Source organism: Neolamprologus brichardi, chromosome 7, assembly GCF_056152115.1.
Source record: "Neolamprologus brichardi isolate AB-2024 chromosome 7, ASM5615211v1, whole genome shotgun sequence".
NCBI lineage: Eukaryota > Metazoa > Chordata > Actinopteri > Cichliformes > Cichlidae > Neolamprologus > Neolamprologus brichardi.
The window spans coordinates 31,876,995-31,892,514 of record NC_142110.1 but is presented as its reverse complement, the minus strand read 5'-3'; the positions used below and the strand labels follow the sequence as shown (position 1 = coordinate 31,892,514).

At 39.1% G+C, this 15,520-nt stretch overlaps 1 protein-coding gene across 6 annotated transcripts in view; it reads right to left on the bottom strand.

Annotated features, from left to right (window-relative positions):
- tcf4 (transcription factor 4) overlaps positions 1–15,520 on the bottom strand; it is a 241,975-nt gene that overhangs the window by 14,665 nt on the left and 211,790 nt on the right. For all 6 annotated transcript variants that reach the window (XM_035915060.2, XM_035915066.2, XM_006782080.3 and 3 more), the window contains one exon: positions 3,113–3,251. In XM_035915060.2, coding sequence (XP_035770953.1) covers positions 3,113–3,251 — 139 coding nt within the window. The remainder of the gene's footprint in view (positions 1–3,112; positions 3,252–15,520) is intronic.

Sequence of the window (15,520 nt, the reverse complement as noted above, 5' to 3'; positions counted from 1 at the left end):
CTCCTCAGCTGAACAGTGCAGTCTTTATTTGACGTCTGTATGGATCCGTCACTGGGACGCTGCCAGCATCTCAGTCAACACAAAACACTCGAGCACTGTGTTCCCCTCACCCTGTACACACACACACACACACACACACACACGTCAGCCAACTGTCGGCCATTTTGAATCCCCGTCTGCCTGACTGGAGGCATTTTGTGAGCAGCTTTGAGTGACGGCCCGTGTTTGGTTGGTGTGTTTGTGTGTGTGTCTCTTTACATACAATCGACTGTGTGTTTGTGCATAAATAGCTGCAGCGAAATAGACGTTAAACTGTGAAAAGTGACTTTGTGCTTCTGAATGGCTGATTGATAACACGCAGTCACAAAGTGACGCCGCCGGAGACAAACGCGAAATTCGAGGACGCACCTCCATGTTAATTAAGGCTTCTTCTCAGGGCTGTTTCTTTTGTCTTACTCACATCCTTCCCTCGTGTTCTAGCTTCCTTTACTGCTCGGCATTCTCAAAAGCTGTGAGCAGAGGTTAAGTCTGACGTGGAAAGCTGTGTGGTGTTAACAAAGTGCTACAGCACAATGCACCGCACAAACGAAATCTGAAACTGACTAAAGGTCCTCAAAGTGTCCTTTGTCCAGCAGGCTCTTATTCTGAACAATGTGATGCTACATTAACAGAGTTTTTTTTTTTTTGCCAGAGTTGTTATATATTTACAGCTATTTCCTAGTATTTAGTAGCAAACTCCAGTATATACTTCTTTTGTGTTCTCCTACTATTATCTATTTTAATTATTGCAGTTATTATTTCTGATACTGTGGTTTTTTTAAGTACTTATCAACAAATCTAGCAATGTTTTGGACAAATCAAAGCTACTTTCTATAGAACACAGTTGCCAGCCCTGCACCATAAGCGCTCAATAAGGTGCCGCTCTCCACTTCTACTCCAATTCATATCACTGTTTTTGAAACATTAGTTATTATTTATTCTTCATTTATTACTTTCTTTGGTCTTTGTTTTGGTAAAATCCAACTAGAAAACTGTTCTAGTTTAGAATATTCTCTGGAAAAGGGGAAGATATAATAGTCTAAGGCTTCACTCTACACCTTTTTGGTCATGAATTTGTGGTTTTCCTGTTTAATTCAATTCTATGTTGTCAAAAATTATTTCTGTTAAATGAAATTACTATCATTATCAGTTAGATAGCAACAGAGAGGACTATTATCGGTGCGTTCTGGTGATCTTAGGACAGCTGACATAGACATAAATGATTGTGTGACAGGAAACAAACATTCGGTCACTTCCAACATTCTTTCTAATTAGTAATATCACATAAATATATGTGATATTGCAGCACAGTACTTGTACGTAACTTATGCTTGTGCTGTTTTTTTGCTAGACAAAACTGCCTAATTTAATCAGGATTTTAGAAATGCAGAGCGGCAGCTCATGTTTGAAATTTCTCTGCACTTAAGTTGTAACTGTTAATATGTAGTTTTTATGGGCTGTGCTTTAGTAAATGTTTCATATTCGTGTTTATTGACAACAGAAACTGTATTTGGCTGTAAAACTATATAGCAAATGTGAATATGAAACATTATGAACACAGGCTGTTGCATATAAGCTTCAGAGAACCAGGCTACACTCTTCTGTTTGCATTTTGCAGGCCTATAGGTGCAACCTCATGGCTTAAATAAATAATGGCTGTGATGCCTGACATGTTTAAAACTCTGAATCACAACTGCAAAGACTAACATAAGTCCTTATTTTCCTAATGTGTCCTTTTGGTTGAGTGGACCAGACTGTGGATGACTGTGCACCAAATAGATTATGTTTGTTTAAAAGCCGTGTTTAATTTGGGAGAACTGACTATTAAAATTATATTAATAATATAGAAATCCACGTATCAGCACATGTTATACACTAAAATAACATTACCCAGTTTGTTGAGCTAATACCATAAATATTGCACAAGTATGTGTGCAATATACCATCAATATTGTATATAACATAACTATTAAAGTTAATAATTGTTTTGAAGTTGAGAAGAAGACAGAGGAGGAAGCCACAGGTCTGCCACTATAAATGTGCGCTTGCTGCCAAATCCATTTTAATAGCCTTTATTTACAGCCTCCACACACCCTCAGCCCTGTGTGTGTGTATGAGTTATGAACGGATGCAGAAGTAAGGAGTAATAGCTTCTTCTTCTTCTGCCAGAGTGTGTGTATGTGTGTTTTCTCACTCTCACCTCATTACACACTTGGCTGTGGTCGGCGCTGGCTGAACTTTGCTGCCAGCAGAGTCATTTTCAGCCTTTAAAATTGAGCACAGGGCTAATTTGCTACACAGCGCACTCATATACACATTTCCCTCCTGCAAATTCATATCACACACACGGTGTATTTGTTTAGCCTGCTCGGGCGATGAAATTCTTCGCAGCATTCTGAACCTGACCCAGGTAAAGTTTTCCCAGTTTTCTCTTCCTCCATTTTATCTCCAGTTTTTTTTTCTGTAAGTTTTCTGGTTGCACTTTTTTAGGTTGTCCTGTGTTGGGATTAACTTCCAGACCTCCTATTTTCTCTCTTCTGTTTTTTTTACTTCTTCTTCTTTTTTGGACAATTTCTTCTCCTCCTTCTTCCTTCTAATTATGATCTACTTGAGAGATGCTGCCTTTACTTTTTCTTGGATCGTTGTATTGTTTTAAATCATGTTTGTCCATTGTCTTTGCTTACTTTTTTATTATCATCATACAGGCCCAGAAACACTCCTTTCTTGTGCTTGCACATGAACAAACCCTTGATGTGAGATTCCTCTGCCTACACGAAGCAGTGGCAGATGTTGGTACTGTTTGTCCATCACTGCTGCATCTTTGTTTCTTTATCTGGACATTGTTCTTATTTATGAAATGAAACATCTGGTAAAAAGAAAGGCACAGCCGAGAATACCAGTACTTTCTTTCTTTCTTCTGCGTATGTTTGAATCGAAGCAATTTTTTTTCCCATATAAACACTTGATGTTGAGAAACATGTTTATGCTTCAGTGTGAGCCAGGGAACATTCATCTGGGGACACTGGCAGATGCAGCGTTTTTGTAATTTATCTTTGAGTGTGCAGGGTCTCACCGCGGTACGGGTCAGGCTGGCTGAGGTCCGGCGAGGTGGCTGACTGAACCGGCAGCTGAGGCACCGGCACCTGACCCCCCATCGAATGTCCTCCACGCAAACCGCCCACGCTGCTGCCGTCTTCTCTGTGAGAGCCCACCTGGAGAACAGAGAGGAAAGGCGTGAAGGAGAGTTTCAACGAACAGCTGCTCTGATTCTGCCTACAGTCAGGACTGCAAAACAAAGCATCTTCCAGTTTCTAAGTCCAGATGTAATCTGAGCATTGGTCTACTCTGATGTTCTCCAGGTTCTTTTGTAGAATGTCTTAACTTTTGTCATTTCTGTGGAGGTTTTCTTTACCAGTAGGGTTTTGATCTCATGAGCCTTCTGAATTTAAAGGAGTTTGACCTTGATTAAAAACAACGATATATATGTCTGTCACTTTCATTAATTAAATGTAAGTTATACACTGCCACTTTAAAAAAACACTTGCCTTCAGCCACTTCACATTGAAAGGTAACGACTAGAGAGACAGTCTTTCCTGTCCAAGCAAGCACTTGGCAACAGTGGAAAGGAACAAGTCTCTTAACATGATGAGACCTCCTACTGAAGCAGGATCAGCCATCTACCTCAACCAGTTGAGGGGCGAGGAGACAGAGAAAGGAGAAAAGAGCCCCACGGACAACAAAAACCACTCTGTAGTTTTTAAACAGGTTAATCATACAAGGTTATATAGCATTTTTACTGGGGACTACTTCTAAAGGCGGATTAGCACACCCTGTTGAATTTGGCAGCAGGATGGCTTATGTTGAGTCCGTGTGTGTGTTCATTATAATAAGGAACATGTCACATCTGCAACACTGATGTGTTTTCAATAGTTTTTGGACAACAATGGATTTCTGTGGTTTTGTTACACAGGCAATATCCTTTTAATCAGATCAATTCGCTGATGGCTTTGGTTATTTTGCATGACTTTCTGACCATAAGAAAAATGCTAAACATTACTACATATCACTTGAAAGTCAGTAAGCAATAGTCCACACACTAATTTCTTCACTTTAAGCTGAGTTTTTATCAGTTTCTAACAAGAGTTTTAAAAATCCTTTAGTATGGATATTTATATGAAGCAAATGTATGAATTTCATTTACCCTCTTAAAATCCCCCAGGTCATGGGCCACCCACTGAGGTAATGGGATAAGATTTGGGAAAATACTTTTATTACTTTAATTTATTACTAATTAGAGTACTTACTTCATTTCTATTGTCTGTTTATATTAGGAATTTTATGGTATCATTTCACTTTTCATGAAACAAACACTGTAATTGTAATGAACTCTTCCTTCCTTCCTCTTTCCCTGAGATGTTGTAGTTCTGTCTTTGCCCTGTTGAGGGCATCCTCACCCTTTTCAATACACTGAAGATCCCCATCGCTCCTATCTTTCCAATCTCACATGCATCATTCCCATCAGTGGTTTTTTTTTTTATATTATTAATTTTCCATTTTTCCATTTTTCCAGACTCCCTGTTTTCACGAGTGTGTGTGTTCGTGTGTGATTGTGTGTTTCAGTACAGGTTCATATCTCCATGTCTGACATGTATATTTACAGTTTCTTCTTTTTTTGGCTCCAAATTGTGTCTCCTTGTTTTTCATGTGGGTTTCAGGGAAATACTGTATGGGTGCGTGTGCGTGTGTGTGTGTGTGTGTGTGTGTGTGTGTGTGTGTGTGTGTGTGTGTGTGTGTGTGTGTGTTCTTTGCTGAATCCTATCCATCTGTCTACCACACACACACATGTGCATGCACACACACATGACAGCACAACAACTGACAATTATCTTAATGCCCATATGTTTAATTGTGGGATTTCTAATTCCCAGAGCACCAAGTAGCTTCCAGCAGGGACTCACTGTTTTGGCACGAGATGGATTTTTTTTAAAGTGTGCGTGTGTGTGTGCGGGCTTGTTTGTGTGTGATGCCAGCTTTCTCATGGCATCCTGTGGTTCTGGTCTCTTTCTCACCCTCCCTTCCCTGAGCTTTGTTTTACTTTGAACATTTCAGCGGGGCAGTTGATAAATATGAATTATGATGATGGGTATGCTGTAAAACAGTCCGATATGAATGTCGGGTACAGACCTTACACACCAATCAAAGCTGAATGGCAGCTCAAACTTTGCATAGACACATTGTTATAATGAGCCTATTCCGTGCTGCTATTTTATTCGTTCCCCCAGCCTGACAAAGTGTTCGTGCATGGTGTTTTGGGAGTGGATATTTTACCCTGACCAATCAGCAACCAGTGACGTATCTATTTGGCTGATGTCATCTGCAGTCTAGATGTATGTATTAGTGGTTCAGGGCCACCTTCTTATGTAGTGGTTTCATAAATTTAATATTGACTTGGCCTGATTCCATAATGAGGGGTTTAAATGAAGCAACCATTCTCACCTGGCTTGTTCTCATCCTTCATCCATTTTATTTGTATACTTTCGTTGCAGTTTAATAGTTTTAATGTTTCCCTAAATGCATGTGTTTTAATAGTCCTCTGTGCGCAGGGCACCCATGCAAAGGTGGTAAACTTGATATCACTGGGCCATACTACATATATAAAGGTTGAATGAATTATATAAGAGTTTTTCTGGGGTGTTGCTAGTAGCAGCTAATGAAGCGTTTATGCTGGTCTCACGCTGAGATGAAGAGCAGGCTGCAGAAGTCTGGTGAGCAAATTTCTTTCTCAAACTTTTCCAAAGACACCGACTCAAAGTGAAGTCACTTTAGGCGAATTATCATGCCGCTTGCTCAGGGATTTACATGTTTTTTCACATATGCATTCCTCGCTAAGACCAGGAAATGGACTTTGATGTGTAAAATCCCCCCATACAAAACTCTGAGCTGCTGATAAGCTCAGCATCAGCTGGCCCCAGCAGGTTCCTTCTTGTGTCACTAAACTGCAGGTTATGTGATTCTTTAACTTCTGTAAGAACATATATGCACTGTGAAATCGGCCCTCCTAAAAGTCTTTACGATCAGTTGTTGCACCGTGTGCCTCAGTTGGTATTAGTGTAAAAAACACATGACACTCAAAATAAAAGCAGGACCAGGATTCCAACTTGGAAAGTAGAAAGCACATCCAGCTAGGAAATCCCAGATGCTGCATTGGTAAATAGACATCATGTTATGTGTTGCTTTTCTAGTCATCCATTCACATATACATGCATACAGAGCTTTAGAAATCACTCAAACACTGGCGGATGCATCGGTGCAATCTGGAGTTTATTGCCAAATGAAATTTGGACATGCACGCTAGTGCAAACATTTACTTAAGTCCAACAGAAGCTGTTTTCACAAATTTACTCTGTGACAATTTGAGGACAAGTCAGGACATTTTCCACATGCAGCACATGGCAGGGACTAGTCTGCTTTAAACGGCATTGCACTCCTGGACGTGCTCCATGTGGTTTAGGTGAGGGAGGTGCCTGAGGTGCAGGAAGAAGGACATATGATCCCCACTCGTTAGAGAAAAATTTACCAGACAATTAACTTTGATTTTCGCGTATCAGCACAATCTGACGTCACATAGGCTTCTTACTGGGGAAAGACCAGTTAATATCTGCTGGGGAATATCTAGAAAAATTATTTATTTTAGTGCATATTTGAAGGCTACAGTTGGGGAAACAGTGTATATGGATTGTGCAGATGACTGAGCAACACAAATGTATTTTTATTGTTTTTCCGTTTTAAATAAGTACCCAATGACATCACACTTTTTCCTTCAGCCTCTGATACTTTTAAAGACGATGAGGTCTAGAGGTGGTGTTACACATTGCTGCTAGTTTCAGAAAATCAGCTTTTAACTAGATCAAATCTTAACGGTGAAGGTATGTCTTATATGCTGTGCTTCACTAGTTCAGTTTTTATGTATCCTAGGATAACCATAGTGTAAATAAGGTTGTTTTGAAAACCAAATCCCTCTGTCTGCCTGTTAATCCAGCTGGCTGACAGCGAGGTCTTGCCCACCACATGCCAAACTCCCCTCTCGCTCCGTGCAAATATCACAAAATGTCGACAGGCTTGTCAGCATGGGTGTGTGTTTCTGTGCGCGCATGTGTGTGTGCTTCAAACTGAGCGCCCTCCACCTATCCATCCATACGTCTGCTTGCTCCCTTATTTATTGTTTGCCTCTCGTCTTTCTTTCTGTCTTTTCTTTTCCGTTCTCTGCCTTTCATCACCGTCTGGATTCCCAAATGTAAAATGGCAGCAGGGAGAGAGAAACGGAGAGGGTTTCGTACATTTTTAATGGAGGGCTTTTATATTTCAACAAGCCTTCCCTGTCTCTTCCTTAATTTAGTTCAATGAGGAGAGAAGATGAGGAGACAGATGGAGGAGAAAAATATAAATAAATTACACATAAACTGATCTGCTGCTGGTGTAAACCCGATAGATACCACAAGGTGCAGCCACACCCACTTAGGCACCATTCTTCAGGTTTAAATATAATATCAGCTTTTCAACAAACGGAGATGTCAGAATGTCCCTGAATGCAGCAGGGAGACTTTTAAAAACAGTCACGAATTCATTAACATGTCACAACAACTTCATAACAGACAAAATAAATTTTCCAGTTTTCACATGATAATGCAACTTTGATTAAACATAAAAATAGAAAAATATACCTCTGTAGGTTTAATTCTGATGGACTATAACTAATAAAGAATGGCTGCCCTGAAGAAGAGAAGTAATTATAAATGTAATGAATATGATTTAAATCAGCGGTCCCCAACCCCCGGGTCTCGGCCCGGTACTGGTCTGAGAGTCGTTTGGTACCGGGCCGCGAGAGTTGAGGCTCAGGTGTGAAATGTGTGGTTTTCAGGGTTTTTATCGGTTTTCAGCGTTATTTTGTTATCGTTTTTATCGTTAACTCGGTTTTCCTGGGTCTTTTCAGTGTGTTATTAATAAATCTTCTTTTTTTTGGTACCGGTACTAGTTTTATTTTGTTGTATTTATCCGCGACACCTTAAAGGCCGGTCTGTGAAAATATTGTCGGGCATAAACCGGTCCGTGGTGCAAAAAAGGTTGGAGACCGCTGATTTAAATAACCAACTTCCCCTCAGGGCCCAGTGACACAGGCCTAGAGACTGGTGGGCAACATTCTGGCAACCACACGTCACTAGAGAAAAATGTGGTCCTTAACCAGCTGGCAAACAGTTGCTGGCAGCAGCTAGGTAAAATTAATCAAAAAGAGGTTTACAGTGCTGCAGCTACACTGAAAAACCTCCAAATGTCTGCAGACAACTACAGGTGACTGTGGCAATGTGTTAGCAACCAAAGCAATCACAAAAAAGTTTCTGGTGGATCTCACTCTTTGAAGCAGATTTTTCCCAGCAACAGCAGGAATCATTCGGTAACCAACTGGGGAATACACATTTTTCCCTAGTGACCAGAGGGCACAAGTGGATCAACGGCCAGTCTCTCATCCTTTATCCCAGTGATCCCCAAACGTTTATATGAACTAAAAAAGTAAACAGTGCCTCCATAAGTCTCTGCTTCTCTCGCTGTGTACAAGCTAAGCAACCACTGCAGCTGCTAAAGCCACAACGTTCGTGCAGGAGGAGGCCGGGGTGGATAGATCAGTCAACATCCTGTTTCATATATTTTAACAGAAACCCAGACTCCCGAATACCTACCTAAGAGCTTTTGGTAGATACTAAGGAACTACTGCTGGTTTACACTGCGTGAGGCTTTGTGGTTAGGCATTGAGACGGTACTGCTGAAGGAAATACAGTAGCAGACTTTGTCATACCCAGGCTGGTGAATGTTAAGAGGTTCAAGTTTAAAAAGTTCCCAGGTTTATAAAAAAAAGGCAGGCATGTGTACGTTTGTTTTCGTTTAACTATTTGACAATCATTGATATGCAACACATTTCCATCACACCTAATAAGGGCTAAAAGGGTTTGTTTGGCAAACCTTTAGGCAAAGAATTACAGTGTAAAAATTCAACATTAGTAACAATATAAGGATATTGGAAAAATTTGTTTTAATGTCATCCTAAAATAATCTTATCAGATTTTATCACTGTTCCAACATTAATTCCATTATTTTATGTACTGTATAAATGTTCTTGCAATGAACCAAGCAAACTGAGAGTCAGAGACAAACATAAAGGCAAAGGTGTTGAGTACCTGTCATCTGCAATGCTACTGATCAGTGGGATCAGTGCACTCTTTTAAAACCAGTGTGCGAATCCAATGATTGCGCAGGAAGATGAAGGAGAAGAGAAAGAAGAGAATTTCTGGGTCACAAGATGACACACATTTCTCATGCAGTCGTAAACAGGAGGGAGAAGTCTGCCCCTGCTGCTGCGGTCACAAATCCGAGAGAAGGAAAATAAACTTTGCATCTCTGTAAATTGTAATATTTCACCCTGCATTAGTTGGATTCCTGCAATTTCCATTTGTCGTTTTCAATTATTGTTGAAAAGCAAAAAGAAAACCAACTCTGCAAGATAAAATTCAGAGCAGGAGAGGAGATAACATAAAGCAGGGTGTCCAGTGTGGTGTCCCAACCTTAGCATGTTGGTAACTGCTTCCTCTTATCTTATTTTTATTACAGTCGTGTTTTGTTAGATTTTAGTGACTGAACTACTTGGTTAACCTAAAGTTAAAAAACATTAAAAGGAAATCTCTTCATTTGTTGCTTCTTTATGATAAAAGTGAAAAAAACAAACAGAAAACGATGAAACATCTTCCAGTAAATATAAGAAAAAAGAAAAACCCTCACACCTCTGTGACGTGTTTTTAAAGACATGCTAAATCATTGTGAGACCCAAAAGCAAACCACTCGGTTACAATGCAACACTTTTCTGTAGCTGTGATACATATTTGCTAATGAAACTGTAAATAAACTTGAACAAGCGCACACACTGCTACACATACTGGAACATTGAACACAGCCTTTCCTCTGTGCACACTGAACGTTTGACAGAAAGCACCTGCAACATCAACACACGCGCGCGCGCGCGCGCGCACGCACGCACGCACGCACGCACGCACGCACGCACGCACACGCACACGCACACGCACACACACACACACACACACACACACAAGACTGCTATTGACATTGGACTTCCACAGGGGAAACTACAGTGACATTTTCCAGTGGTGTGACATGTATGCATTTTTTCCCCAATTTCCATTTAATTAATGGAGTGAAGGACGACAGACTCCTTGTCACTTAAAATGCCGTTTAACTATAAGACATGAAACAGAGGAAAATAGGTGGACAGAAATGGAATTATGTCATGTGGAAAAATGTTGTTCTTGTTATTTTTTCCTCTTTTGGAGCCAATTCCATCAGGATGATCTGTTATTTCTGTTTAAAAAATAACCCGACTTTTTACTTGTAGTCTTAAGTACTTTACCTTTAAGATACCAGCAGATAAATTACAAAGAGAAATGTATGTAAATATTTAACAGTTACTGTGTTTAAATCTAAAAGTGCAGCTTCGCAGCTTTCACCCTTTAACTTTTTAAATGTAACTTTCTTTACGTTATATGCACTCTTGATATGTACTGCTTCTTTAATAGATTCAGTGTATTTAGCTACATGTATGTAAGATTTTCAGATCTGAATCTATGACTACTACTACTACAGCTACTTTTTGCAAAGATGTCCATACTGTTTAAAATATCTTTTTTAAAATATGTTTTCTTTTTCCTTAATTTATAAATAAAATATAGATTTGAATATAAAAGCTGATGAGGTTCATTTATTTTATACATGTAGTATTTTTCAATATTAAGCATACTTGCTATGTTCCTATTACTTATTTGTAATATGAGTATTTATTAAACAATAAAAAATGAAATTGTTGTCCCATTTGGATTTTCATATAAACATGGATGAGATTTATGCATGTTCCATTGCTTCTGCTTCAAAACTATGTTGTATCAAGTAATTATCCAGGTTGTTACAGTTTATTTATCTAATTATCTTCATGAACAAGAGGCTGAACACAAATACCCAATGATCATAACCTCATTCTCTCATAAATATTCATAATACACTGCAGAGCTGTTGAACAGATCAAAAAGGCAAAGTGTTTTAACCCAACTTTATGACCATATAAGCAGGAAGGAAACTACCTATGTTCTTTTGAAATAAATGGTAACCATATTTAAAGCATTTAAACATTTTTTCTTTTCATTTCATTTTTTTGCTGTGCAGTCAGCACATCACTTCCATTTTTACACCTATTTTGAGGCATCATGGCCAGCAGTAGTAGCAGCAGGGGCCACTTGCACATTACAATTCTACTCTATGTTACAACTGAAAATGCCATTAAAAACCAGGCACATTAATCTGCTCCAGCCTCGACTCTTCTGGGAAGGTTTTCCACGAAAATTTTTAGGCCACAGGGATTTGTTGGAAGCATACCATTGTCTAAAAAAAAAAAACCCACGGTGTGCCTTAACATGGAGATTGTAACTACTACTGTAAGGAGGTAAATGGGGGCAGTAGATTTCTATCAGCTTATATGAATGAATTTAGTGTCGCAGATTATTAAAAGACATAAATGTGTTTCACAGCACTGATGCAGATTATGATCCATTTCACTTTACTGTAACCCTGTTTAATGGAGAGAGGAAGAGAGGCTTTTCTCTCTTAACCTTTCCCCTCTTTTTAGAGACACCCTCCAAACTGAGCCAGGATGCAGTAAAATAATGAGCGTGACTTAAACACATCACCGGCAGGCAGACTGCAGAACAGAAAACAAACTCTAAAACCTTCAGTGAGAGTCTGGGGAGCACAGTCTTTTCTTCCTCTCCAATTTGTTTTAAATCAGATCACATTTAGTTAAATGTCACATCACTTTGCTGCTCATCTGCTTTGTTGGCAGCATGCAATGATGGGATCAAGCTACTTTGATATCAGCCCAATGATGGTCCAAGATCATTTAAGTCACTTGAATAACAGCATGCCTAAATGACAGAAGGGAAAATGTTGGAACCCATGAGCTAACTTCTGTCTTTACATATTTTCATTTGTGTGCATGATGCACTGATGCTTATGTACTGTATATGTCTCCCCCTCTCACATCAGTCTACCACCTGTTTTCCCAGAGTTATGACCTCAGCTTGCAGGCGTCTCTGCCTAACACTGCCAAACTACATACAGCTGTGAGTATGTGTATGTGTGTGTGTGTGTGTGTGTGTGTGTGTGTGTGTGTGTGTGTGTGTGTGTGTGCAGCAAGAGAGAAAGAGAAGTAAGTACATCTAGACAGCAACATCAAAACAAAAAGGACAGAAAAAAATATGTAATAATGCAAAGTAAAATGAGACAAAGGTGTGTGTGTGTTTGGGAAAGAAATGATTAAAAACAGACACAAAACAGAGTAGTCACATGTGTAGGGGAGTAAATGGAAAAAAAAAACCAAAAACAAATGAGAAACAAAGAGTGAAAACAGAAGAGGAGGGGGACTAGGAAAAGAAAGACAGGAAAGGGAAGAAAAAAATTGAGGAAAAGGGTGGGAAGGGGAAGGAAGAAAGGTAGGTAAGGAGCGATAGTGCATGCATGCATATAGAAAAAGTAGTCAGTCTCAGTGCAAAGACAATGGAGTCATTTTGGAGATGACATCACCCCTTCCTCTCTCACTTGTTTCTTTTTTCCCTGCATTTCTATGGAGTCACTTCCTTTCAAACTTCCTGTTTATGCTGTACACACACCAATAAATTTCCACAATGCCTTTGTGGCTAATTTTCCAGAACGTTCATTAAATTAAATTATGAGTACATGGAGTTTATTTGTCCAAACCTATGACAATATCCCTTAACTATATTCAATGGCAAGCTAAGATGTTTACAGGAGAGCCTGGTTTTATTACACAGACCACAATACTCGCCTCCTAGGTCACAGTCTTTGTCAGTCATGCTTCTATTTGCTAAAAATAAATCCAGCATTGATTAAATCAGCATTTTGCTGCTGTGGCTTCAGAGACATCCAAAAGGTGTCCTTTGCATCTGACGCAGCAATGTCTTATTTTAAGAGACAGTTTTTAGAAGCAAACAAGTCCACATGTGGAGTTTAAAGGGTTTATCAGCCGGGGAACTGGAGTTTGAAGCTTCAACACTGTGCTGTGAAGTCAGAAGCTATCTTAGATGGATGAAAGTTGGAATACTAAGTTAAAAGCTAGCAACACTAGCAAGTTTGATTAGCAAGCTGCATTCATAAACAATATGGCTGCAAAGAAGAGACACAATAATTAGTGCTAAGGTAAAAGACTAGAACTGAGAAACTACCAAAAGAGGGTAAGACTGATTTTTGTACCACACTGTAAATTTGGGCATTTTAATGCTTGCGTCTATGGAGATTGGCTCACTTTTGAAGGCAGCCTAAAGTGACAGCTGGAGGAACTGCAGTATTTGTTGACTTCATTTTTTTTGCTACATTTTGCTCACTTTTTACTTCTGCTTTCACTCACCTGTTAGCTTTGGTCACTAAAAACAACTTGGTAAACTTGAGGCTTGGATTTATATTTGCCTCTGGAAACATTAGCACCATTAAAAATTTATCTAGTACATTGAAATGTGATGCCAACAGGTTACAAGCGTCCATATGTGACAGTTTTGGACTGAGAGACCTGTTATGGTACAGATGCCAAAACACACTGTGCATCTCTGTAAGACACCAGCAGCTTTGACAAAATGCAAGAAATTGACACCATGGGAATAAAAAATGGGCTGAAAGTTTACATCTGTTCACACAAGTGAAGACTTTCAACACAATATTTTTCAAAATACTTCACACTTATATCGATATTGAAGATCGCATTCATCACACAGGTAGCTGCAAGAGAACTTTAAGCCAGTTAACATCTTATAAAAAGGTCTCAATTTATTTTCCTTCGCTTCTGCAGAAATGTCCAATAAGGACTGGTTTACAATGAAAAGAAACAGTTTGGGAGTCCCCGTGAAGTGATGTGACCCAGTCAGAGGGGGTGTGATGTGTGCAGTTACAGAGCTGCTGTGTTTTCAGTCTTACATTAATGAGTCTATTTTTCTATCAGCCAATAATCCAAAGCCTGAATAAACACACACACATGGGTCCTAATGACAACACAGGGAGTCATTTATGAGCTTCTGTGTGCGTGTGTGCTTTAAAGAGCCCGAAAGTAAACACTGTTTTTCAGCACTCATCCGTCACTTCATTTTCATTCTCTTTTTCCACCGGCTGCTTACATATAAAAACAAATCCAAAATGTATTTGGATTAGTTTTGCTATTAATCCCAAAAGTAGTTTAGAAAAATATTAACCTTAACAAGAAGTAAACGCCAAATGTTTTCCGGGGCTGAAATTCCAAATCACTTCATGAAGCATAATGCCAAGTTTGTATCTGGGGACGTCCAAAGAGCAAAGAAGTGCTTAGAATGATCTCCAGATGAAGCGGAAAAGTAGTTTGCAAGTATTTCCCTTCATTTTAAGCCAGCAAATTTAACAGCAAACTTAAAATTACGTCACGTCAAACGCATTTTTTCATGTCTCTTAAGTCTAACAGAAACTTTTAAAATGTTTCTTAGAACTTAAAATCTGAATATTAGCCAAAGTCTGTGAGTAGTTTTTTTTTCTTCTTAAATATATAAACAGAGATGTCATTAAGCTTCCTATTAATTTGCAGGATTTACCATTATTATATCATCCTCTTATTGACTTCCTTTAGCGTACAATTTAAATGTCTTTTGAAATCAGAATACCAAACTGACCTATTTGGTTTTATTTTGGTAAAAGCTATTTGATGAAAGTAGCTGCATAACACTAAAACCTACCAATCAGTTTCTCCACAAATACTATTCCCAAAACTAGTTTCTAAACCTGAACATCAAGCTAATAACCCACAATTCACAGGTTACAGTAATTTATTACTGTACAGGTAGAAAGTGACACATTTTTTTGCCATTGTCGGTATCACAGAAAATAATGGGTATTAAAAATTTACTGACTAATGACAAATGTGACCATTACGTCGAGCAAAGTTTGTGTGAGGTCCCTTTAGGCAATCATTGTATGCACGTTTCATTAAAATCTGACTAATACTCTAGGAAGGAGTAGGGTTTCTAATGATTTGTGGATGGATGGACACACGAAGGATGCCTCGCCCTTTTCTCTTCACGATGCTAATGGCAGTGAAATGGTGACTTTCTTCGTTTGTGCCCAACTTTGGTCCCAGCCAACATGCCTTCAAAGCACAAGCTAAAAGAGGGAAACGTCCCCAGTAGATCAGCAGATCAGCAGCTAAGACTTCTCTGCACAGCTTAAAAATGACACATCCTAATTTGACTCATTATTAAACACTTAGAGGTTTATTAGAAGCATTTGTGTGTGTAATCTAGTTCAACAGCGCTGCACTGGGGCTAGCCCTCCTCATGTGATGGATGAA